The sequence below is a fragment of the Pygoscelis adeliae genome, unplaced genomic scaffold, assembly GCF_000699105.1.
Source record: "Pygoscelis adeliae isolate BGI_AS28 unplaced genomic scaffold, ASM69910v1 Scaffold113, whole genome shotgun sequence".
NCBI classification, from domain to species: domain Eukaryota; kingdom Metazoa; phylum Chordata; class Aves; order Sphenisciformes; family Spheniscidae; genus Pygoscelis; species Pygoscelis adeliae.
The window spans coordinates 17,432,952-17,460,586 of record NW_008825108.1 but is presented as its reverse complement, the minus strand read 5'-3'; the positions used below and the strand labels follow the sequence as shown (position 1 = coordinate 17,460,586).

Below are 27,635 nucleotides of genomic sequence, written 5' to 3'. Positions count from 1 at the left end.
ACTGTCAGATGGAGGACAGGCCAACATAGCTCACACACCATAGCGTCTATTAATAGGCCTGACTCCCTTTTGCAATGTCAACTGTAACATTAATCCTTGTTTTAAATCACAGTGTCTCAAATGTCAGCTGCTACTAGTTGTACAGTTCTCTTTCAGTGTATATCAGAGAGCCCAATGGAGTCTTTTGAAGGACCTAGTCGGGTTAGCAGGGCTAACTTATTAGAAGTCCCCACTGTAAACGATTTCTCTTCAGAAGACGAAGATGTTAAACCTGACGTTAAACATCGTTTCTCTCCACTTCCCCGAAGGCGGAATTCTGCTTCTTCAGAGGAAGAGGAGGCAGATGCCCCCACCACCATTGCAAGAAAAGTTTCATTTGCTGATGCATTTGGGTTTGATCTTGTGTCTGTTAAAGAGTTTGATACCTGGGAAATTCCAAATACAGGACAAAATAATGACATAGAAGATGAAGTTTTCCCTCAGGAGGAATATTTTTTCTCTCAACTGTTTACGTTACCTGCTTCACAAGAAGAACTTTTGCAAAAAGTACGAGAGCAGAAAGTACTGTTGGAGTCAATCGTGTTCCTGCCTGGGATTACCTGTATGAACGGCATTATACGAGTCCTCAATGTATCCTTTGAAAAACTGGTGTATGTTCGAATGACACTGAATAACTGGCTCAGTTATTATGATATCCTCGCAGAGTTCATGCCTAATTCTTGTGGTAGTGAAACCGATCAGTTCTGCTTTAAGATTTCTTTGGTGCCTCCTTACCAGAAAGATGGAGCCAAAGTGGAGTTCTGTATACGCTACGAGACATCGGTTGGTACCTTCTGGGCAAACAACGATGACAAAAATTACACACTGATTTGTCACAAGAAAGAAACTGTGCCCAAGGTGGATAACAAACCACACAAAGAGGTTACTGATAAACATCTTAAAGGCTGCTTAAAGACGACACAAAGCAGGTGAGGTTACACCTTAACTTTTGGTAATTTACAATATAGGTGGCTAATGCTAACTTTCTAAGTGTGCTTGCTGGAGCTAAGACTGCCCATGCTGGTTTTTTCTTTTTTTTTTTTTTTGTTTTTAAATGATAAATTAGACCTAGACTTGTTTTCAGTAAAGCTCTTGTATATATCAGCCAGTAGTTTTCTGCAGACAGATTAGCTGGGATCACAGTTTTAATATACGGCATGCATGCCACTCATTTGAAAAGTAGTGTGAGGGTCTATAAATTATGGGCTGTGTACCAATTTTGATCTCTGTAGGATATAAATTGAGCTGACATCAGTAAGAGCTTTGCTCCAGACTGAGGTAGCTGTACAGTTAAAACATTTTACGTCACTTCCTTGGTAAGTCAACAAAAATTTAAAAGCAAAACAAATCCTGGGTTTTCACATGATTTATTTCCTATTTCATTCTCTACATGCAATTATTAAAACAGAATTGGTACTCGTGGTTCAGGAAGCTGATAACTCAGGGAACAATTTGAAGAGCTGGTACAAATTTTTCTGCAAGTGGTTGGGCTATACTGCAAGTTGTATATTAGGGTAATAATTCCTTTTTCCTGCCACTGGTTGATGTTTCTGTTTCACAAATAGTTAAATGAACAATGATTTATAAGGCAGAATTGGTAATATATTAAAGAAAAAAGATATATACAATTTATCTCATATATATTATTCTAATTAAATGTACTATGTTAATTATAGAGTAAAGTGGCACTGGTTAACTTATAACTTAACCCTACATAAAGAGAGACACTCAGGTATAGTAACTTTTGGCTTCCTACTCTGTTTCTAATTCCTCTTCTTTCTGTAAGCAAAACAATGTTGCCCATGAAAATCTAATTCTCAATTTTTTTCTCACCAAATTTGCTATAAATCAGTTGGAGTTCTGCAGAACCAAATCTATATTTTACCTGCAGCGTCCTTTGCAATACTTAGATCCCAGAACTGATTTCATGTTGAGTTTTTAGCTCCTATACTCTTTCCAAGTAAGGCAGTGCTGTTTGATTTCCCTGGTGCTCTTCCACTGGACTGAACTGGTGAAGAAGGGGGAACAAAACCACAGCAGTGATGGGAGCTTAAGGAGAAGGGAGACAGCCAGGGCTTCCCCTGTGCGGAACCTCTCTTTCCAAAACCCAGACTCGCTGCGCTGAGAGCCTCTGCCAGCCCTAATCGCACGTCAGCCCTGTGAGGAGAGGCGTGCAATACCGCTTAGTGCCTGCATCAACACCATGGTGTAAGAGCAGCCCGGGGCTAACCCGAGGCCCGATTCATAGCCAGTCCACAAAGCTCTCCTGATAAGCGTCCCTTGGGCCAACTCTGGGGCCACCATGATGATGCTTCCATGGGGGTACGTCAGAGCAGAGGGAACGATGCCTTTACCTGTCATGTGGTCAGACCCTGACATTTGTGCCTGGTTCTGTACATCGTATCTGTACATCTGACACTTCAAGAAGTGTCACATGACCCGTTCTGGGTAAATAAGATAGCCCGAGGTCCCCTGCAGAAGGGCTGTGATATCAAATACCACAGGCATATGCAGGCAGTGTGACTTCAGCCTGAGTTCAGGTAGCCCACATGGAGCAGACGATGGACGCGGTGAGCTGAGTCTTAGTTTAGTGAGCCCTGGTCTTCCAGATGCTTTCAGGACTGATCTGCAAATTTAGATACAATTGGGCATCTGAGGTTGAATGAATCCTAAGAGTTTAATTCCCTGAAGTCTCCTGTGACATACCTAGTGCTAGCATAAGTTGTAGAAGCGTTTCTTCTGGGTGATGCTCTTTTACATGTATATGCTAAATGTATTATATGTAAGTCAGACAGAGGTATTTTAAAAAAATGGGAAAGGAGATAACATGTCTACTCCTTAACATAAAATTACCTTGTTTCTAATCAGAGTGTAAAGTTGTCTCCCTCCATATCAAGCTGCAGAGGAATGTATATATGTATATATGTGTGTCTGTGTGTATACATATATATACACACATATGTACATATTTGTTCATATATACACATACACACATGTATATTTGTAATATTAAAACCAAAGTGGTCAGATTCTTTTTTACATTAAGATCCGTTACACATTTTTGGCAAACACTTAACTAATGTGCACTTTCAAGACCCTCTTTAGTGGCAGAAGGATGTAAAGAGACCTTACAGTAAATGCAAAAATAAGCTGAAAGTATTTTTGGAATATGGTTTCAGTGGTCATCAAGGCTTCTGGAAGACAGTTCTGGCAGATTGTAATCCAGGACCAATTTTATGCTGCAGGAACTTAATTGACTTCACAGGCGTTACAGCTTTCACCAGTGTAAATGAGGTCAGCATCAGGGCCTTTCGTTTCAAAAGAACTAAGATGCCAACCTCCATTGCTCACTTCTTTTTCAAAGTGTCTTTGTACATGTTGCCCCTTTGAGTGAGGAGGAACACCCTGCGGACATCTGCAAAAGTACCTCATTATTCTCCTTCAGACCCTCATTAAAACTCCTTTGCTTTGATGTCTAGAAAAAAGCACAAGAAAAACAAACCCCCCAAAATTGGCAAAGTGAGGCTGCTGATGTGCTATGACTCCTTCATATCACGTTGAACGGTGCTGCCTGTTTCCTTGCTCTCCTCCACCAGCCCATCTCCCTCTCGCCTCTTGTTTTCTCTTCAGATGATAAACTCTGCAGCACTTATATATGCTGTGCTGGATGTTTATAGAACATTTAGCAAAGTGGGGGTCCTGGACCCCCACTTGTCTTAGGAGCTGCAGCAATGCAAACAGATATACACAGAAGTAATAATAATTTTACCTATGGTTCACACAATAAATACGCAGGTAAGGAATATTGCTATCCATGCCCAGGAGCTGGACAACTTAAATTAAAGATTTCTTTATAGCAATCTGAATAGAAGGATATTTTAACAGGACACTTATTTCAAATTTAGAAACCTGTTATAACTTTTTTTTTTTTTTAATCTTGGCTCTGAGATATTTATACTTTCTCTTAAAATATGCAATTTACCTCTTCAGTTAAAAAATAGGACTGTTAAAGAATTATGTTTTTTAAGCAGAGAGTCTGATCCACTCTAGGGCATACTTGTGTGGCTCATTAAATGTCATTAGCGAGGATTAGTTGCGTCAGTTAAGTGAAAGGAATAATATGCACTTTCAGAGGAAGTTACTGAGGAAGCACAATATGACTGTATCATGTTACCCTTAAGAATACGAGCCAGGACAAAGTTGTGTGAATGAGGGCAATGGGGTGGCTTCTGACACCATTATTAAGAAATAAAATAAAAATGGACTTAACCCTCAAAAGTTGCACCTGAAAAAAATGACAGTGAAAAGCAAAACTGCATGGAATAATTAATGCTGAAAACTGTCTAGATTTGGATATTCAGAACCACATGACTTAAAATCCTGCCTATTCATTACATGTTTCATTTGCTTTTGCTTCTACATCTAGGCATAAACAAATAGTCTGTTCTTAAAATTTCATAAAGTATATGCTTCTAACTGTATTTTTCCAACCTAAAATTCTTTCCAACATAAATTTTAACAATTTTTGCGTTTTTCTAAAATCTTGAAAGGATTCACAGGCACAAAATATAGTTTGAAAAAATAACATTTGAATGAATTAGTTTATGTTTTAGTCTACCTGGAAGTGTGCATTTAACTTATACATACTTATAAATATACTTCGGGGAAAAAAATGGACTCCTAAAATTTGAAGGCTGTCACTGGAAAAGAGAGAGCTTCTGTCAGTAAACAACTCTGATTTCTATCATATATATACACATCTAAACATTCAGAAAAATGTAAATGAATTGTATCAGCTCCACTCTTTTCTCTTTTTGTTTGACTCTTGTGCTTTTGGGACATGGATAACGATTCTGAACACAAATTTCTCCTGGTCCTCAGGTGTGGACCACATGATTTTGTTGTGGACCCCAGGCTCCTGCATTGGTCTGATCAGACAGGAGCTGGTTGTGTGTTGCATGAGGCAAACTCCTGTAGATCATGCTGCACGGCGCAGTGATAACGACCTGCAAACCATTTCTCCAGTCACTGGTGAGGCTGCACCCCATTTCTGTGCTTGGTCCTGGTTTGCCATCTGTCAAGAGAGCAGCGGGAGCAAGAGCACAAGGAAAATGGTTGATAGGCATGAGAAATGTTTTACAAAAGGGTAAAATGTGTATTTAGACTCCTGTCCTCCGACAAGGAAGGGGGAGGCTAGTATTTTTATCATAACTGTTAGACTTATCCACCTCATACCTCTCTGAGCCCACAAGTGTATCACTCTGAACTGATGTTGGTCCTGTGCTTTTTTTTGTAATTGCCAGACTGTACCTTTCGTTGAATGGTAGTACATCAATTCACTTCCCTCCACGATGCCACTTTAAAACAGAACGCAAAATAGGGCGATGTCTTGTACAAGACCTGCCCTATGTACAATGCGCGATGAGAAGGAAGAGATTAAAAACCCTGAGTCTGTGGGCCGCCAGTGCCAACTTCAGCAGCATAAATACTGAATGGTTTTAAAGCAATTGCCAGTGAGAAAATTTCTTCTGTGCACGAGTACTCTCCCGTCTTCAGCTGCTGTCTCATCCCCTTCCTGATGGAAGGCGAAGTTGCTGAAGATCCAGCCTGGCAGGACTGCACTGTGCTCAGTCAGTCTTCCTCAGGCAGATGGCAGACCAGCGCCTAGGTTGCCTCGAGAAATGCAGTTCTGCATCAGCTCCTCTCGGCCTTTCCCACAAACCCATGATGTGATTAAAAAATCAAAGACTTCTAAGGAAGATGTTTGGAAATAGCTTCGCATATACTTTGCTATGAGGAACAACTGTACTATTCCCAGCTGGTCCATTTAAAATATGGCATTTAAATTATGTTCCCTTTTAATCCTTGTTCTTTTGATTATTGCACATCATAATCGGAAAGGGAAAAGGAGAGCAGAAAAGGTGTTAAAACACACGTCTTCTTTGTGTACTGCTATTTAATCTCAGGGTTGTTTCTGGCATCTCAAGTCACAAGTTACACCTTGATCAGCATACAGATATGGGATTTAACTAAAGTTTATTGCTATTATTAGGAAGTGACTGCAGTCACTGTTTTTACCAGGAGAGCAGCTGCTAGAGAAGCTATCCATTCACAGGGAGCCAGCTAAAAGCAGCACTCCTCTGCTGTTCAATCTGACCTAGTATTCCCAGCCCTTCTCTTGCCTCCTGGTCATTGCCAGTCTTTGCCAGTTGTAGAAGTAGGTAACACTGGCACCAAAATAAAGCTTCTCCAGGTACTTGAAGACCGTGGTTATCAGGGACACAGGATAATTGTTTAAGCTGGTCTAAAAGATATTATTCAGACAAGTAGGGTAAAAGCAAGCTGTGGAACTGAGGACATGCTTCTCAACAGCGACTCGAGTTATCTTTTAGGGAAATTGCTGCAGCCTTACTCTCCAAAGTAATTTAAAATAAGTTAAGATAAACCACTTGAAAAATGTTCTACAGGTAACAATCCTACTTGGCCAGGAACTACACTCAATGGTCTTTTTTCTATCTGTCTAATCATAATATTTAAAAATCCTGGCATACTTACTATATTTGAATTATGAAATACATTAAAGATCCTAAAGATAGATATCTAAGTTAACGGCATAAGGCTCTGAATGCTATCACAGAAATGCCGAAGAAACAAGTGGAAGTTATGGATGAGAATGGCATGCACAGAGCAAATAGACACCTGCTAACCATACTTGTGGTCTCCTAATTGGAGAGTACCTGCAGACTGAAAAACAGTCTCATTTTTGCTTTTGGTGATTGTGAACTGTGCCATCCATTTGTTGCACTGGAAATACTAAAATAAGCTTGTAAACTTCTAGGTAACAACATATGAAAATAATACGTTGCTTTGCTGGCAATCTTAGTGTAGTATTTACTCTGGATCTTATTAGTATCAGTGGTTTCTCACTCACTTCCATGATCTACCTTAGAAACTGCTCTCACCAATGTTACAGAACAGAAATTTGTGCTCTAATATATGGGAAATATTGGCTGCTATAAAGCTTTTTTGCTTGTTTGCTTAAAACCATATAAAACTGATGCTTTGTGATCTGACTATCATTTCTCAACCATATAATAAGTAAGTACTTGTAATTATACATGCATTGCTTGGCTTTACACTTGTAAGATTTTTTTTTGCAGTTGCTACGATTTCATCAGTTTATTTAAATGCGCCAATACTGTAACACTATTACAACAGACTCTTAGAGCTCTTTAGGGCAGCAACTGGCTTGATCCTGCAATAGGCACAATAAATAATTTAATGAACATCAAGAGTCTCACTGAGCTTTGTAGAACTCTGCATGTGTAAAACTATCCTTGAATGTTAATATTTACAGGACCAGAGCTTATTTCTATGCTCTTTCAGATCACCGATTAAGGACCTTTGGACAAACAGAAATATATTGCTAAAGAAACTCCTGTATTACATTGTTCAATGACTCTTTTGTTGAGTGAGATATCTGTTTTGCAAATTGAACCAGGCTGCTAATGAACATTTCAATACTCTGTCTGCTGTCCACTGTTCAGGTATCACACTTCATAAATGTTCAGTTGGAAAAAAATTGTTCCATTACATTCACCTTGACTTGGCTAAATGTTAGTACTGAAAAGATGTTTAAAGTCAGTGAAACATTAACTGAGAGCACTGGAGTCATATTTAATCAATGCATTCACTACCAGTGTCATCTGAGCTGTTTATTCTGATTATGAACTTTAAGCCATGATCCAGCTACAGCACTGCAGCTCTGAAATGGAAGTAATTGATTCAGCTACAGTCTAAGTCCAGAGAACCAATCGCCCATTGTACTTTTAAGATAAAATGTGTATTATCTTCTCAGTTACAAAAGGTAGAAAAAATGGTCCAAACAAGTACTTTGGAAGTTAAATGCAGTCCCTGCCTTAGTGCAAACGAAGAGATAAGAACTTTTAAACACCGCGGGAGCATGTTAGAAGTGCCTATGTGATCCCTAGGCCTTCAGTGGCACACAAGAAAATATTAGTCGATATGCCAAAGCATAATGGGGGGCTTGGTTTTCTGACTGTCTCTCCACTCTCCTCCTGATCTGTGGAACCAGCTGGTACTCTGACACTAAACCCAAAGATTTATTACTGCTGGTTACAACTAGCAGTCCTAAAGACAACTGGAGAGCACCGAGCTACACAAGTGAATGTGAACTAGGTAAAGCTGTCAGGTTTTTCTTACCTTACACTTAGGTGCGCCAAGTGGATTTGCATTTACGTTTTGCTCCGATGCATAATAATTGTCCCTGCAGTAATGTTTATGGCTGCTGGATGATAAGCATAAGATGTTGAAGCCTGGATCACTTCATGTTGTGGTAGAGGGTTGGGGAGTTTGTCAGTCTTTCTCCCTCCCCAGCTACTCTAGTATATCCGCACCAGTGTCTCCTAGGTTATATTCCAGGTCTTCTTGATAGAAATATTGATACGTATCACACAGCTGCCTTCTTGCTGTGTGGTAGTAAGACGGCACGTGGAAAAAAAAAAGGTTATAAAAGTCTCTTCTTGTCATGCTAACACATGGGAATTTTATCCTCTTGAGATACTTATTGAACTTACAATTGCTTTCCAAGATTTAGATCATAGTTGTCCTTTCTCAGGAATGACGAGCTAAGTCTTTTTGTGGTCACCCATTCTGTTCTGCTCCCCAGGGGTGGTATCTGTGTCTTAGCCTCACCTGACTGCTGTCTATCTATCTACAGTCTCTCCAAGGCATCTGTCACCTTCTTGCATACATGCCTCAGCATATTGCAGTCAGCCTCTAGGAAATTACTCTCTTCTGACATGCCAGTAGGGGACTGCTCCTTCTCTATTTTTTTCCACATGAGATCCAGGGAAAGACCAGGTGCCACATAGGCTAAGGTCTTTTTCCTCTCAGATGTATCCAAAATAGATACAGCTTGGGAGCAGTGCAAGACCTGTTGATGGTACTTGGTTTACTCTCCTTCCATCTTTTAAAACAGTGGGAGAAAGAAGCAAGAGAAGAACAGAGGGGTTCTGTCCCCAGCTCCTTTCTACAACACCATTTTGCTATTTGGCCATGAGCCTTCCAGACAAAATAGCAACCTAAGAAGTGTCTCCTCTGACCTCAGGCCAAGCTTAGCCCTTAGGAAACTTGACTCCTAACTCATCTTTTCCTCTTTTTCAGTAGCCTGGCCCTGGAAATAGGCATCCCAATAGTAAGGTGCTGCATTAATAATTCACAATGGAGCTGTCAATAGATCTTCTGACCTTGTCCAGGGAAGTCTTTCCTAAAGAATTTCCTTGTTTCTCAAATAGTTAACCCATTCTGTTGAGGGATTTATGCAATTTTCTGACCAATCTGTGTACAAAGCAGCTGTGTAAAAAGACTTCTGAACTGTTTTATTTTCAATATTGTTATGTGCATATCATAAGGTACAACAATCATGACAGAGCTATAAAAGGGACTGATACAAGTTGCACTCTTCCTGTTCATAGTTTCTGTAGCTTAATTTGAGATATAACTGACTTATTATGCATGGCTTTTTCTGCAGTCTTCATACCTATAGGCATGAGAATTGGGGATAGACAGGGCTATATTAAAGGTTTGAGCCTGGCACGAAATTGATGTTGGGCTCCTGATTCAGACTGTATGGAACTAAAATCTTCGAATGGACAGATATACATCGATAGTTTTAAAAAAATTGTACGAATGTTTTGCCATTAAAACTCAAGGTCTTTTTTAATGAGCTAGAAAATAAAGACTAATTTCTTGGGACTCTGCTTGCTTTGAGGCTATGATTATTCTCATCCCAAACCAGGCCAATGCATTTTGTTCTGTGCCACCTATGTCCCTGCTTCAATCATAAACTAAGACTGAAAAATGAAAATGTTAGTAATTGGAAAATATAATCCCCTGGATAGCACCATTCCAATAATCTTAATAAAAATAGGTTTATTACAAACATTGCCTGAATCCTACTGGGAATTATCTTTTCAGAAAAAACACCCAAATTCCCTTACAGCTGCTCTCTTGATCAATTGTCCCCCTCGATACTATTAATCATCATACTATATACTGCTTATTCTGAGCATCTTTTTCCACTTTGCTTTCCAAACTTCCTTTCCAGTTTCTCTTTGTTTAGAAACTACTGACAGTCCTTCATTGTCCTTTTGCCCTTTCTCCTATTCTGGTGTCAGCCCCTTTTCTTAGAGGAGATGACCAAAACTAAGGGGTATTTCCTCAAGGTGGGGAAATACCACAAATTAATATTTTCTTCCTCAGATTTCAAATACTTAAGTAGAGGTTCCTTGTGGCTCTATTTTTGTGCACAATGCTTGTGAAGGTTGTTAGACTGGCTCTCCTGATATTGCAGTCTTCTATTCACAGCATAGTATCAAAATGGTAGCTGCAGTGCAAACCTTCATTGCCATGCCAGCGCGCGAATATCCTCACCTACTGCTCTAATGATGAGTGGGTCACTCCATCTCCGTGCCTCTATCCTCTGTGTCCTGACTATCAACAAGGGAGCTAATTAGTGTCAGTCCTGTTTGTTTGGTGACACCTATTTACTAAGAACTAGATTGAGCCTTCTCTAACACCGCTGGTGGTTGAAGGTCATATAAGAAAATCAATCATTAAGGTTGGAAAAGACTTCTAAGATCATCGAGATCAAGAAATCTTGCCTAGATTTGTAATAAGGGCTCTGATTTTATGTACAGCTTAATTCTAATAGGATCACTTGCAATGGCATAATATTTTAAAATATTTTTCAGTAATTTCTAATTAATGTTCGCACAGCTATTCATTTATGGCTGTTGATTTTCTTTGCAGCTTTTGCTTTAATTTCTGAATCTCTTCCTGTGTGGTCCCAATCAGTTTGGAATCTAACAACGTAATTTAAATTTTCTTCATTGTTTAAATAAAATTATTTTTCTGTTGTGCTTCTATTTTTTAAATACCTCCTGAAAAAAACTTAAACATAGAAGGCAATGATACTGAGACACGTGACATGCAGTAGCAATGTCGTGGTTCAGGCACACATAACATGACATCTCCACCAGGAGGGATCGTTTGAAGCTGAAATGCTCTTAGGTAGGAATTAGCCATATATGCAGGTAAAGCCATCTGGCAAGTAGAAATGCAGGTGTGTGCATTAGGAGCCCAGAACTGAGGAACGGTGCTCGCTGAGCTTCAGTTGCCCTCTGCTTTGTTGTCAGCACGCACAGCAATGCTCCACGCCGCGCTCACGCCGCGCTCTGCAGTTGCTTGGTCTGTCTGTAATTTGTGCAGCTGTTGGTTTCTGCTCTACCTAAGGTCTAGTTCCCTGGACTCTGCCTCGGGTTTTTGTAGGAGGCAGTTATTTCAGGCTGAGGACAGCCAGCTGCCCAGGCCCGCAGCCCAGCCACCTCCTGAGCTCTGCTCCCCTACACCTCCCTGAACTTCGGTCAGGCGCCATCGGTTTCCAACACAGCTGTGACGCCCCTACCTAGCATTAAGAGCAGCTTCTCTTAACAGTATATAAAAGCCTGCAAACAGCTTAGAGCATTTCCCTGAAAGGTGGTACAGCTGAGTACTTAGTTTTCTTGCAACTTTCTTTCAAAGCCACTTTACTGCTTCCCCCCCCCAGTAATGGATTTGGTAATTCAGAGCTTACACATGCTGCAGTGTCGACACTGACTGCCTTTTGCTGGTTGTCGTCTTTGCTCTGCTGCTCACTTTGTCCTCTCCTCGCAAACCCTGGGCAGACTGTCCCTAGTTCTGATTTTAGCTGCCCAGTACTTCTGCCTTCTTGGCCAGTCATAATTCTGTGTCCAGTTGTTTAGTGTTCTCCCTAGGGTCTAATATTTGAATTTTATCTCATTGGGTTTTATCCCTATGTCCTATCTTAAAAAAGCAGAGGACCGTTTAATTTTCTCATGCAGTAATGTCACTTTTCTTGAATTTTCTTCATCTTCATTCTCACAGACCCTAGTCTATCGCAACATGTCTTCTTGTAGGGTGCACATCTTTTTTTATGCATCCTAATCTTCATATGCTGCAAATCTGGTTTGAATGATTGAAATTCTTTAGCAATCATAAAAAACCTTTTTCTGTATTTAGATGATTCCTAAGAAAAAAAAGTATTCCCTTAATTTCTAGCAAATTCTTATCAATACCTTTATATACAAATTGTTATAAAGATAAGCTATTGTTATCTAATGGTTTCTAGGAGTTTAAGACTGTCTCAGCAGGAGTTGCTGAGGGATGAAACTCTAATGATGATTTAAAGCAGTGAAGTGTGTAGGCTGAAACTGAAATAATTATTGCTGTAACCCTCTAAGCACTCTAAGTTCCTCAAGAGAAAATACTTTGTTCAGAACAGACCCTGAAAAACAAAATGCTAAAAAAGTAAAATAATAATAAAAAAAAAACCCTTGGAGCAGGATGATAATTTAGAACTAGAATCAGTATAATGTGAGGATGTTCTCAACAACTGCTCACAAATGCATCAGACATCACAATTAAAAAGGAATAATAATTATGGCCCCATTCTAAAGTATGTAATATTCTATTCCATTCAATAAGCCATGAACACTTTAAAACCATCAGTGTAATCCACAAACCTATATTTACAACATTAAACTGGATGTTCTGCCTTTTCAATAACTGTCATCTCATCTCTATTATTTTCACCTCAGACTCTAATTGTTTCTTTTATAGGAGCTAACCTACCAGTGTCCTTGGCAGTACAGTTTATGGCTCATGCATTTACAGTAATTGTTTGGGCAATTTGCCACACAGTATAACAATCTTCACATCACAATCAGTTTTTATAATAAACAGCATTAGTTGTGAAAAATACAAGTGATGCATGATTCTTATGGTAGAATAAGGGCACTGAAGATGCCCTTTAGAAAAAGAAAGGAAAATGCTCAAGCCTTGAACTGCTTGAGAAAAATACTGATGTCACAATAGAGCTAATTAATTTGATGGTACAAACAAGAGGGGGAAAGGGCCTTGCATTCATTAGTGTCAATTCCAAATGAGAGCATACCGTTCATAAAAATAATATTCTGCCTTCGTTTAGACAAAATGTGCAGGTAAACAAATCAGAAATAAGCACCAGATCCTGCAGTGACGATTATTTCACTCCTTAGCTTTATCAAGGCTCTTTCTCTTCTTTAGCCGCAGGGAGCTCAAAGCCTGCAGGTAGACCTCTGGACGAGGTCGGATCCTGTTGCCCACCAGCCTGGCTGGCTCCTGTGTGGCCAGCACTGCCGGGCGCTGCTGGGCACTGGAGTCTCTGTGCATGGTACTGGTCTGCTCCTGGGAAGCTGAGCGCTTACTTAATGGCTTCTCTCTACAACCCATAGGTGGTTGCACATAAAGATGCCCCACCTCATGCGGCTCTACTGAAGACATTTTGTGGCCTCTCGATTTTCAAGCGCCCAGAAATAACAGGTCAAGCGTTGCCTGGTGGGGAGGCTGTTTGACACATCTCCAGCAGGCAGAGAAATTTTCTCCCGCATTAGAAATTCTCCAGAGGAGAAATAAGGTATATGCCCTTTTATGCTGGTGTACAGGCAGGCAATCCTCAGCCTCCCTGTCATCTCCACGCCACCCGACAGCCCTGGCTTGTGCTGAGGCACAGTGAAGCGAGGTCCCAGGAAGCACAAAGGTGGCTTCAAGCCAAGGTTGTACCTCCCGTTCTCGAGCTAGGCTGTGAATTCTCTGGCAGCACCAGGGCTTGAGACTAATATTTATAGGGTGCTGGAACCACATGTGATAAGAAATCGTGGAGTGGTTGTATTATAAGACTATAACTTCAACAGTTGATAACATGGGCATCAATTTAAATCAGTAGGAGACTTGTCCCTATAGTGAGTTTTGGACTGAGCCTTATGGAGGCAAGGAATGAGTTTATCTTTACTTGTTAAATATTTAGTTCATATATTCAATGAGGGAGATGAATAGAATAGAATAGAATTAACTACGGACACCCCTTCACAAGAGAAGTCGAAGACTGCACTTTGGAGATCCACACCGGGATTCTCGGTGGCTCCCAAACCCCTTTTGTGAGTTGTTGTACAAAGGCAGAGAGTCCGGGACATGGTTTGGATCCAGATCCCAGAGGATGGGTGGGATGTATCTTCAGTGGTAGTCTCACCATGATAATGAGCCCAGAATCAAGCTTACGGTTTTAACATTTTTTTTTTATAGTACCAGCTTTTTTTCCCTTCTTGCATTTTCTTCTCTCCATGAACTGGTTTTGCTAATATTTTCTCCCCTGTCCCACTGGTATTTTAATACAAGTATAAATAGAGCAATATTTTAAATGTAATTTTCCAGTAAGACAACTGTTTAAGGGGAGTTATATTAGTAAAAAAATGGGTTGAATTCTTACTCCACTGTGTCTTGCAAATGATTTAATAGAACTTTAAAGCTCTGCTTAGAACTTTACACATACACAGCCTTTCCTAGTCCTTTCCAAAATTCCTTCTTCCTTAGAAATTTATTTTTGTTGTGTGTTCGTGGGTTTTGAATGTCATCATTGCATACAATACTACTGAAGTTCAGAATTACATGTGGAAAATCCTTTATTTAGTTTCTCATAAATGTTCTTTTAACCCAACTCCTCCAAACCTTTTACAGGCTTTCTGCTTCCAATGTGCATGTAAGATTTTTTAAATAATTTTTGTTGTTGCTTTTTTTTTTAAATACATGTAGTTATTTCCTTTTCTACTTCCTTTTGACATGACATCTGCTGCTAATGATACAAAAATAACCAAACCAAACTACCAGCCCTTCCCTCCCCACTTGCCCCTCCTCTTCCCAGCTTCGTGGGGTTACAGATCTGTGCAGGATGCCTGTTTGGCTCCAGTGACATCTCAAACCTGAGCACTTACCTGCACTAATTTACTTTTTGCTCTTCTGCTTCTCAGTAAAACATTGCTGACACATTTAACTACTTCTTTTCAAGCATCTCGTATGTTGTTTACTTCCCAGTGGCATCATCCTTCAGCAAGGCTGGCTATTTTCGGCACTAGATCCAAAAGCACTAGTTGTATTTAAGGTTGCTGCTGTATTAGGCTCCTCTTAGGTTTAGAAATCTGACCTGAAATTAAAATAGAATTACTCTTTGGTTAGCAACTTCAATCTTGCCAGCTCCTTTCATGAGGACATTTTAGCTTCATCTCAACTTCAGGGTAGAAGAGGATTGTTTTGATTTTGAATGCACCTTGAAGTAAAACCCAGAAGCATGAAAGATTCTGTGAGAGCCTAAGCCTATCTGAATTTTTAAATAAAATTGTACTGAAAATTTTTTTCCCTCTTATGTGTTTTTAACTAAATATTTGAGAAATATATTCTTTAAAGATTTTAATGTCCCCATACCTGTTTAAATTTCAGGCTAAATAATATATTCCCACGTTTTCTTTTAAATATGAGATAGTATAAAATTGTTCAGGTTGCATTAATTTCAAGAGTTTTATAGGTACATTTTCATCTTTCCATACTCTGTACTCCAAGAATTTTAGCCTTTTCCCACATTCTGTAAAATAAATATCTTGTGAGTTAGGTATTATGATCTAGCACAAGTGGATATAACACAGAACAATGTGAATGATGCTGTGGGTCATACAAACATACAGACACAACTTCTGCCAAATATTGGTGTGTGGAAAAACCGTGACAAGCTATAACAACCTCACCCATTATGAAGAGATTAGTAGCTCCTGGCTATAGTCCCAAACCTATTTCAGACCAGACCAAAACACCTGTTGTTCCACAGTGAAATGTGCGCTCCTGAAAGCATAACTCCCAGGGCATATAGCTGCATAGGAGCATTTGAAATTAGGCTGGACTGGGACTACGGGACCATGAAGTTCTTGTCCCTTGGGAAGTATGTTGCGTAATCCCGTTCAGAAAAAGATATCCGTATTTCCATACCGAGACCTTCTCAGTTTCTTGCGCCTGGTACTTGCACTGAAAAATTACAGGATATACTTTTCTAATGGTTACGGATCTTCTTTTAAGTTTCCACAACAAATGTTTTTGGGAACTCTTTCTATTAATACATTAACAGAGTCTTGCTGCTTAATATCTTTTTTGCTTTCTCAGTATTTACCCCTTTGCTATATTAATAGATGGCATTTATTTATCCTCTCAGACTTTATTTTGCTAGGCTGAAAATAGAAATACTCAATTTGTCTCCTTAGTTAATATAAATTTTTCATCCTGCCAGTCTTCTTGTAGTTCTTTTCTGCACCTGTTCCAGTTTGAATTAATCTTTCTTGAACACTGTATACAAATGTTCCAGAGGAGCTCTTACTAGTGCCTGGTGCCGCGACATAAATATTTCTTAGAAATCTTTCATTACTGGGAATCCCTACTCCGACACATTACTGCAGAACTCTGTTTGCCTTGTTGCCACAGCCATGTCACACTGGTGACTTCGAACTGTTTTCTGCCAAAAACAAACTCAGATTTTTCTTGTTTGCCTGTTTCTTCCAATTTCTGAGGCCTCATTTTGTGGCAGAAACTCTTTCTAGTCCCTAAATGTATAACCTGGCACTTTATAATTTTGAATTTCATCCCTTATCTATTATTCTGATCCTCCAGGCCACCCATTTCTTTCAATCCTCCTCTGCGTTGATGATGTCTCCCAACTTCCTATCTGCCACAGATTTAATTTAACTTTGACTTTTTGTGCCTTGGTCTGTAATAACATGACTGAGTAAGTCTGATCACACGACTGGTCCTCTCCAATTCCCCGGTGATGTCTGCCAGCTCCGCACAGCCCAGCTCATGGGGCCCCGCTTGGCACCGAGCCCCTCTCCCACCACCCAGCTCGTGCACTCATCTCCCTCTTCTCCAGTTTAATTAATAAATGTCCCATGTGGCTGCACAACAAATGCTTTAATGAAGTCCAGATAGATTAGATAACTGATTTTTAGACAAGGGAAATATAGTACTTTTATCAAAGACAGATATTATCAGGTGAGTCTGGCATTTTTATGCCATTTTCCATTTATCTGTATTTATTCTCTCATTTAAGTTTTGTTCTAAATCTATTGTGAAAACTTTTTGAAGACACCTGGGCCCGTAGTTGCCCTGACACTACTTCTCTTCTTTTTCCTAAATATAGATACTACTTTTCCTACTCTTCTGATACTGTTACAGTAGTATCAGGACCAATGTGATAGATTAGAATAGCAAAGATTTTAAACCAATGTGTGATTTCCTCTGTTGGGTCTCTCAGTATTTTGGGTTGGAGATTATCTGCTCCTCTTAATTGGAGCATATTTAAACACCAAGTTCTGCTCCCAGACTGGACGAAATAATACAATTTTCTAAATCTCATTTCCTATCAGTTACGCCCTGTAAGATCTCTGTTCCTGTAAGATTCTGCCCCACTACTAGCACTGTGGTAGAAAAGTTTAGAAGTCTTTTGTTTGTGGGGTTATACGTAGATGATCTGAAATCTTGATAAAACCTCACTTCTAAAAAAAATTCCTATTTAACTTAAAAAGACTAATTCCAAAGCATTGACATGTCTTACTTTATCCCAACCCTTTCTGAAGTCAAAGCAATATTGTTTATTGGCTAATGAATTTTTTTTTCTCATCACTTATTCGTTGTCTATCTACTCCTCACATCTTTAGGGTTCAAGTCTGACATTTTTTCTCTGTTTGGGATGCCAATTCCACATAATTTTGGGACTTCTGAAATCCTTTGCATAATGTCCATCAACTTTTCAGTCTTCTCAGTCCTACTAACTAGTCCCTGAACTTCACATTTGTTCATTCTAAATGCAAAATTATATGATAACCTGTTTTCATTCCTGCTTTCTTTTTATCACTCAGTCCAAGTGAATGATAATTCCATCAAGAATGAATCATATGAGCATAAGTATTTTTTTTGAAGCTGGTAGAAATTCTTAAGTTCCTGATGTACTTTACGAAGATGTGCCCCATTCAGCTGAAGGAGAAAAAGCAACTGAGTTTCTGCAGGTATACAGGTACTTATGTTGGAGGGGAACTACATCAGCTGATATCATGGATTTTTCTAGCTTGCATTGTTGTCAGAATGCCTGGATCACTTACAAATAAAGCTGAATGTTTTTAAACAGAACACAAATTTTGTGTCTCTCACTACACAATGTAGGCACATTTAGATCACCCTCCACAACACAGTGAGATGATTAATTTCAAAAACAAAGCTTAATTAATATTATAATTAAAAAATCTGCTCATGGAATTCTGATAGTGAGCTAGGAACTTTGCAGAGAAATATGGAGAAAAGTCAGTCAAAAAACTTACTAACTAGAAAAACACCTTCTAATTGCCACTGTTTGATGAAGGGGCTAATTTTTGTTGGCTTTTGGGGAGTATTTCAGTCTTTAGGGTGTACATATATGTTTGAGATTGTTCTGTGGTTGTATGCACCCGTAGTCTCAGCTTCTTCATATTACTTCTTAAATTGAAGTAGTGCTGTTAAATGACTATTGTTTTATGCTCCTATTGTGATCCTCAAAGACTGCAGTATCAATATCCTCAATTTAGGTTAATTTTAGATTTCCCACTAGAATAATTATATGAGGACAGGTATTTCTGATGTAGAAGTAAAATAAGGAAAATAGCTGTTACACTGACTTTCCCTGTACTCAGGTATTTGCAGGACAGGTGTGCACAAATAATGGGTTATAAACCAGCAATCTTTATAAAATTCAGTGCAACATGCAAGAAGTTACGTTACAAGCCCTGCAGTGTGGATCCAGGCTGTGAGGCTGTATTATCATTGCTATTTATTACCTATGTTGCAGCTGTGAAAAGAAACTCGGGGACCGGGGCTCCAGATGCTACTAGAACAAGAGTTAGGGACAAATTCAACTCTAATCACAACAAAAGTAAAACTGAGGGGCTCAGGTCATTCACTGTGTGTTACAGCCCCAGCCACTAAAACTCAATAGCTGCATTCCAGTTTGAATTTAGAGGTACAAGGTGAGATTCACTCAGCTGATTTCAGTTACCTAAAACTTACGGTTCCAGCCTAAGGCAGTCACTGTAGGTTCCCTTTATGGTCAGTCTCTTCCAGAGGCAGAGAAGCTCCTTTGAAGGATATGTCGCTCTATATCATGTGGTGTCCATGACAGAGGAAATGAATTTCCCTTCGCAAGCGTTAATCTCTCACTGCTGATGATAGGGATGATGTACACGACTGCCTGAGCATAGGTGCTTAGAAAACTAAGGCTAGATAAGGTAAACCCCATCCTGACACATGCCCATAAGCATCCAGCTTGAAGCAGCTTTATATTTGTTCATTTAAATGTTCAGAAAATAGGTACTCCTCCTTAGCATCCTTATTCAAAGACTGTGTCTATATTTTACATTGAAAAGTTGTTAGAACCAAAAATAATCACTGGATAGGAAACATAGGGAACAGGAGACAGAATCCGGTTTCTCTTTTCTCCAAGGAATGAAGAGTAAGCTGAAGAGTAAGGATCCTGCTTGTACATCCAATTGCAAGAGCAGTAGGCAAATCTGCCCTCCAGTTTGTCCCCAAATGGTCTGCATCCTGGTAATTTGGGTATTTTTTGGATGTGTGCGCAGTGGGATTTTTAATCCCATCAGGGTGTGACAGAAGCTGAAAGTGCCACTGCATCTCGGATGCAAGCTCTGGCTGCCAGAGATGACTACTATGTTAGATGTGGGCATGAACATCTCTCCTTCTTCTGGGAATGCTTCTTGAAAGAAAACAAAAATTTCAAATTCCATTCCTTTAAGAAGTAGATGAGGGCCCCTTCTAGCCACAAAGGATGCCGTCCTTCCTTCCCAAGAGTTGCATCCACATGGCTGAATGCTGCAGGTAGTCAGCTTTGAGACACTCTTTTTTTCCCACTGGATAGCAGTAGAAGGTTCCCTGCTGTGCCCATGTGGTTTTGGGATCATTATTTTGGGGTGACTGACTCAGCTCATGTGTTATACATGTCTTGGCTCCTAATTTGGGGCTTTTGCAGGCACCCTATTAGCACCTAAATGCGTTAATGCGTCTGTCTCATGGTTGAGCCCCAACCTACACAGTGTCTGGGCTTATGGAAGCAGGTGGGTGAAAAAGATGCAAAAGGGCAGAAGAAAACTGAGAACTAGATGTAACACTAAGACAAGCATTTGAACAGTAAAAAAAAAAAAAGATGTATAAATAATAAGCAGTAATGATGTACCTTAAAAACCCCACAGATCTACTGAAAATAAGGGCCTGGCTCTGCCAGCCTTTTAAGGATGAAATGCAGATTATAGCAACTGCTGGCAGGGAAAAGTACAACTCGTGAGTGGGAGAGTGAGAAACGTGCGGAGGCTATGCATGTACCAGAATTCAAGAGTGACATGACATTCATATGGATAGCAAGAATATTCAGCATTATTGCAATTAATGGTGAAAAAGAACTGTTGAGAGAGCGTTAAATCTTGTGCTTCAAGGACAGCTTCTAACAACAAAAGGCCAAGAGGAAATTTAATAGGGCAGCACAAATTATTCGAAGTATTTTCCTACAAGAACTTTACATCTTCCCCTGAAGTATCTGATGGTGGCCAGTGTCAGAGAGCGGATGCTAGACTGGCAGGATCTTCTGTCTGCTTTAGTCTGGCAATCCCTATAAAGGATGGGTTTTAAAAAGTTGGTGACAGTCAATGTCTAGGTTCTTTTAACAGAGTATAAATTTAGCATCCTCCTTCTGAATTAAGCATTTAGGTGGCGGAGTTAATGTTATATCAATTCAAATGAAAGACGCTAGGAGAAAATAGAAGGGGAAAAGATTAATATTTGAAAATTAGAAAGTAATTTTCAGTAACAGAGGTGGACGGCTGGTTGAAAAACGCATAAATTAAGGCCTACAGAAAAAAAATTGCTCCTCATAGAGAAGTCATTAGGATTGATATAATAATTTACATTTTACATAAGTGACATTCTTTTTACATTTTTTTTCCCTTTTCCGCTAAAGGTTACATCCCTATAAGCAGGCAATTCAAACTGCTATCTCTTTGCATGATATTGATGAGGACTGCAGGCACTCAGCATCTCTCTGTAGGTGGTTGTCGTGTTGGACCTGGCCTTTGTTTTCACAGCCAGCAAAGCAACAGCAAAAATTGCACTAGCTGCAGGGAAGCAGAATTCATTCCTGCCGGCCAGGCATAGCTTAGCAACAGGATTTATACTGTATACACGCAGGGAGAATCTTTTGATTTATTTCAGGTAACAAAGATGTCTTTTTCCAGCGATCTCTGTATGCATACAAATATTTGAAAAATATAAACAAGAGAGAGGCCCAGTCTCCTGAACACATATATCCTTCCAGACCCTTGCCTGACCCCAAAGTTACGCTCTCCTGTCACTGACCCATCTAATCACCTTTGTGCTGCTTTCTCAGAAAAGGCCTGGGAAAACCCATCAGCTTTGCAATGTAATCTGAAGGTCAACGCATTTTCATTTTTTTGGCCAATTCTTTCTTTGACCAAGACTTAATATCAGGTCACTCAAAAAAAGCTACATTTTACAAAGCTGTTATTTTAAGAATTTCAAACAACATTCAAAATTTCATGTAATTAACTAGCGGTCTTTATAGCTAAGAAGAATGGGAACAATAATTTTTGCAGAATAACACAGGAAGTTTCTTTTTGTTTAACAGCAAAGAAGAAATATTGGCAATGTCTGACGATGACACATGGAATAATTCAAGGACTTCAGGTACAACACCCGCTTTAATTAGTTCTTCCTTACTGCACAAGTTAATTAAAAAATAGCGAAACAAACAACTTGATGGAAATTATTCAAGTATGTTTTTGTTAACTCTTCAGACACAAAGATTCCAGAGATTGTGTATTCACAAGCAGAAGACAAAGACACCAAACCAGCTAATGAAAATATAAAAGAGAAAAATGCAGAATACAACCAGGGTGAAGATGAAAAAGAATTAGAGTTGCTGGTAAGTGTTAAACAATTATATCTACAGTATTAAACAATATGAATCCATTTACGCTTCAAAGCTGGTGAAATGCCCGCTTTTAACAGAGCTGACTGATGCACTAATTTACAAATGTAAAGCCTTGGTCCGTACTTTCATTGAATCTCTAACTGATTCAACAATAGAAGGTGCTTTGATTTCATTACAGTGCATCAACTTTTTCTGGTCTTAAATAAATGACTTCTCCCTTTTACTTCTTTACCGGGGGCTCTAAATGACAGTTTGAAGAAATTAGAAGAGTAGCATTTAAAAAAATCTCCCCTCCTAGCCTCTAGGATGGGAATATTCTTAAATAAATGCTTTATATTTGGTAAAATTCTTATATTTATGGTACTGTTTGCTTTTGGGGTTTTTCAAAGGATAACTATGTAACATGCTATGTGAGCAAAATAAATATATATATATTTATATTAGCAGATTTTTCTATATCAGTGTTTGACATTAAATTTTTTATAATAAATTTCACACTCAGTGAACATTCAATCTATTTGGATTTGAGTGTGTGCACGTGTGTGTGTGGTTTGGCTTGCGTTTTTCAGTATGAAAGAAAAAATGGCAATAAATGAGACACATACAGCAATCTATTATTCTCAGTGTCTGTTCTCAGCTCATATCATTTGAGTGCATAGATTCATAATCATAGATTATAATAGCTATCACCTGTGAAAATGTGAATGCTGAATCAGACAGGAGAGGAAGATGAGAACCATTCTTTTTTTTTTTCCTTATTGATAGAGAGAGAATAAATTCCTCTTATTTGAATATAATTTTTTCTTGTCTTTTACTTAAAAAAAGTTGAAAATTGTTGCCTATTGTGGGACCTTTCACTGCCTGAAAGTCAATGTCTTTTTTTTATGGTGAAACATAAAGAGGAGGACCTCTAAAATCCCTTGTTGTTCTCGGTCCACCCTGTTACAAAAAGCAAGATCAAATATAACCGTTTGTTTATCAATTGCCAGGATTGTCCGTACAATAAATGAAGGGGGAGCTATAATTTAGATGTTAATTTGCACTATGCGCTCTTTAATGAATTAAACAATGAAGGCTTATAATAGATGGAAATACAACCAAATCTTTGAAACGCACAGGCATTGGCTCACAAGACAGCTGTGCAGTTGACAAGTAACATGAGCCTTATGTGAGAAGAAGGGGAAATCGTAAGATTTGCATATAATTATTGAGATCATGCAAATGTCAGTTATGAGGAGGGGAAAAAAACACAGGCATCTCACTGTTAAATCCTGACAGTTGGCATCACCGAAGAACTCAAATACACTTGAGCACTGGTTGGCAGAGGGTCATTAAAACAGAATTTGCAGAGACATTAGCTCCCTCACTTTTCTTTGAGTGACGTTTTACTATTAATAGTTTGCAGAGGCTTTGCAGAAAACATATTAATAAGAGAAACTGTAATGGGGGTATCTACAGCAAGTGCAAATGCATAAAGGGGTGCCCAAGAAGCTAGCCTCTAATTGATCAGCTAGTGCTATCACTGTGACTATGCTAAAGTGAGAAGAGAGTGTAATGACAAGCAGGCATAGCTGAACAATACAATATGATATTTGGGAGCTAGGAGGGAGAGTGATTAATTTCTGGCCTTTTACTTCGCTAATCTCATTTCCAACTCATGTCTTACCAGATTGTCTAAAAACAGTCTGGTTTGAAGCCTGTAAAATGGTCCCTGAGAGAAATGAAGCACAGATAATCCTTACAGTATTTGTCAGTGTGAAATGTGTCTTTGTTTTACTGGACAATACTGTACATTACCAGGCTTTGATGTACTGTATCAATGCCCTCATTTAAGCGCCAGTCCTCCCCCCCTCGCCCCACACCTCCCTCTCTCCAAACCTAGAACCGAATGTATAGAGAATGAATTAGCCTTTAAGGGAATATTATCTTCAGATTTAATTTGTATAAAACGCACTAGCAGCTTACTGAACTCATGAATAAAGAGAGAGGGTTCTGAATGCTATTTTGTTTCCTGCTCCTTTCAGCACCACCATAAAGCTCATTGCCTATGTTAAAAAATACATACAATGCAAATTTTGCAAATGGTTTGGAACACGTTTCCATAAAAGCTTTGTTACTGAAAACAAAACTTTCCACAACGAAATCCTGCCTCCTTCATTTGGAATATTTTTGCAAAGCGCTTTTTGATCATTCTTTTCTATCCTATTGTTTCAGCTAAATCAGCACTTCACAGGAGCTAGAGGTACCTCTTCCAGAGATGAAAGGAATTTATACACAACAGAACCAGTTAATTTTCCAAGTGAAACTGAAAGATTGGAGGAAAAGCTAACCTGTATAGAAAGAAGCAGTGACTTGCTAAGGCACCCTATGCCTATCAGTTCCTCATCTGAAAACACTTCACAAGAGATAGGAGGAGAATTAAAAGATAAAGTTAAGTATTCCCTAAGAGATTATAACAGTCAGCCATCAGGCAAGGAAGTCGCTGCTGGCTCAGTAAACAGTGGTGAGCGGTCTTTGGAACATACTGGTACCAGTGAAAGCCTTTTACCGGCAAAATATTTGCCTGGGACAAAGCAGAATGAGGCTATCGATATTACGGCTACTGTCTCAAGCCGACAAGGAGAGAGCCACACAGATATTTCAAAAGGTGAAACACATAGAGCCTCGGGAAGTAAGATGATGGAGAGGTTATTCATCAGTGAGGATGCTGCTGATACTTCGAAAGGGGCCTGTGAAACGAGACCAGAAACCATTTCTCCGGAGCATGATGAATCCATGCAATTAAATGCATGCATAGCAGGAACGCTGGATGGCAATGCTAATCCAGCTCCGGAGCACCAGGCGCCGCAAATGTCTCACCAAACTCTGGATTCATTGTTGTCAGACGCTGACAAAAATGAAGGAAAAATCAAGATGATTGAAAGCCAAGTTCAGGTACATTTAAGAGGAGATTTATATGCCGACACTTTTGCACATGCTGATGTCTCAATAGATTCCACAAAAAGCCAATATATGCAAAAAAAAGAAGTTAGTGGAATGTCAGGAAAGAACTATAACACTGATGCAGGGAAGGAGAAGAAAGTCATCGAAGTTGCAGACTTAGCACTAATCGGCGAGGAGGAAGCACCCAAGCCTTTCAAGTCACATAGAAAATGTGCCGCCAAAGCGTTGAATACAACGCCTCTGTCAGCCGAAGACAACAAACAGGCACCCAGGCTCTCGCAGGCAGATCCCCCGGCATCCTCTCCAGGGGATGAAAGGGCAGCTGAAGACACTCGGGAACACAGAGGATTCATGAAGTTAAAAGACAGAGGAAAGGCAGACAACACAAATAAAGAAGGACTAATAGGAAAGGAAAGCAAAGCAAACCCTGCAGAGCAGAGGTGGCAAGAACTGGGTAGCGAGGTTTGGTGGGGAGCGAGGGGGAACACAGGGCCTCAGAGTACGGCTTCCACAAAGGAGTTGTTTACCTGCCAGGAGGCAGAGAGTTGTGAAAAGTCTTCTGTCTCCGAGCAGGGTATTACAGAGGAAGCAGAGGCAGGTACAGCTTATATAATTAAAACAACATCAGAAAGTGCTCCAGAAAAAATGTCTGCCAGTGAAAAAGCAGTAATTGCTATGCTACCTCAAGAGACTGCACTAAGTGACAGGCCCACAGAGGAAAAGGAAACAGCGTTTGATACACATGAAGGGAGAAATGATGGTTCACATTATGCTCTTTGTCAACTCAACACAGTGGGTGTATTATATGACACTGAATTTGAAAAGGAATCAGTTTTAGATATTTATAATGCACGCATACATGAAACACTGCAAGGAGAAACGATGTCTGTATGCAATAGCAGGGAAAAACGTGCCAAAGCACAACCAGACATCGGCAATATTCTACCTGTAGAAGAAGCAGTAAAGGCTTCTGCTACAGGAAAGAAAGAAGATCTGCAGCAGGGTTTATATTCAGAAGCATCTAAACGGCCCTCGAGTGCCCAGAAGCATCTACACAGTGAGGAAGCAGAAGCGCTCTGTAGGGAAGAAAGCCATGTTGGTGCACCTTCCTATTTATGTGCTGAAGCTGAGACAAAAATGCCATCTTCTGGTACAAATGCTGTGCCCAGTTACCATTATAAAAGCTCTTCAGTGGCATCTTCTGAAGGGTCCACTGTGGTAGGAGGTATGGAGCATCTGTATAGACACTTTGAATTCAAAGTTGTTGACAAGGTTGCTGCTGAGTCAGGGTATGATTTAAGTCTACCGAATGAAATGACATGTATTAATAAAAACCTCTCTCCTGAAGCTGAGAAAAAAGAAGTATCTTCCACTTCAGATATAGCAATTTCTAGAGAAAGAAGAGGAAGGAATATAGGTCAATGTTTCCATCAAGCAGAGTTCAAACAAGAGAAGTCACTGAGGCCAGAGGTTTTAATTAGTAAGCTTACCGAAGAAGTTGGAGGGACAAGCTCTCAATCTGACTGTTTAATAACTGAGGGGAAAATGCTCAACTGGCTTGATGACTCACAGAAGGAAAGCCAGCACATTTCTGATTCCACAGATATTTCTAACCAGAAGAGTGAAACACTTAAGTTACCCAGTGAGTCTCCAGGTGTAAAACATATTGCTTGCAAAATCTTTTATTTCTTCTTCTTTCTTTTATTTGCTACAACACTCTACCACTATGATTTGATGGTTTGTCTTGCACTCTACCTGTTCTCCTTGTATTGGCTATCCTGCGAAGGAGGAAGAAATAAGGAGTCTGTCAAGAAGGAATAACATTGATTGTCAGCTGTGCTCAAGATCCATGGTCAATAGTCTCCAACCCCTCCAAAGCATTTTCACTGTTAAAGAGCTTATTCATTGTTAGAACCAAAGCAAGTTTTCCACTGAAGCATCTTTTTAAAAGATTACATATGAAGTTGAGCCTTCATATAAGTAATTATACTATATAGGACCATTATGTTTGGGTCATTAAATACCTATATGAATATGAGTTCTGAAGCACGTCAAGTTAAAATGAAGTACAGCTGTTGCTCCTCAGCAGGATATGAAGAAGCAATGCTTCATATCTCTTTAGTACTTAAACCCACCATTTTCTTGCATTAATTTCTTTTGCAGTAAAGCTTCATATTTTTCTGGGAGTTTTTTCTAAGGTTTTGTGTAGTACATAACAACACAAGGAACGGTATAAAAACTAACTCAGTATTTTGGTACTGACATTACAGTTGATAATCTGCTGGTGTAATTAGCCAATGCTCTAAAAAATGTGATATCTGTTGATAGTTTTTTTTTTTTTCCAAATTTTTATTTCATTGTTTTGACTTAGAGCTCCAGTGGTATCCCTGTTTGAAAAATGTAAGGCTTTGACTTCAATAACATCATGTAACTTTCAGGATGTAAATGTGTAGCAGAATAGATGTGCTGTTTCCACCCTGAAGAGACTGAAGGCCACAGACACAAGCCTCTTACCATTCACTCACATGCACAAATGTTTTTAGTTTTTGTAAATGAGGACTGTGTAACATGACTGAGAATTTCACTGAACTAAGTGTTATTCCAGACAAAGCCTTTGAACGACATTTTCTCATCAGTGTTGCTTAAGCATATCTACAAAGCATTAAATAAATTTTACAAAGGA

At 39.3% G+C, this 27,635-nt stretch overlaps 1 protein-coding gene across 1 annotated transcript; it reads left to right on the top strand.

The window, feature by feature from the left end:
* The first annotated feature begins 113 nt into the window (after positions 1-113).
* On the top strand, positions 114-27,635 carry PPP1R3A (protein phosphatase 1, regulatory subunit 3A). Its single transcript, XM_009327650.1, has 4 exons — positions 114-968; positions 21,704-21,762; positions 21,873-22,000; positions 24,224-27,635. The coding sequence occupies exons 1-4, from the start codon at positions 121-123 to the stop codon at positions 26,771-26,773; spliced, it is 3,585 nt and encodes a 1,194-aa protein (XP_009325925.1). The 5' UTR covers positions 114-120; the 3' UTR covers positions 26,774-27,635.

What these genes read in the sequence shown, in the direction of transcription:
- PPP1R3A (XM_009327650.1), top strand. Translation starts at nt 121, where the DNA reads ATGTCAGCTGCTACTAGTTGTACAGTTCTCTTTCAGTGTATATCAGAG. An exon ending in GAATAATTCAAGGACTTCAG is followed by an intron (nt 21,763 to 21,872) that starts GTACAACACCCG and finishes TTAACTCTTCAG; the next exon opens with ACACAAAGATTCCAGAGATT. An exon ending in AAAAAGAATTAGAGTTGCTG is followed by an intron (nt 22,001 to 24,223) that starts GTAAGTGTTAAA and finishes CTATTGTTTCAG; the next exon opens with CTAAATCAGCACTTCACAGG.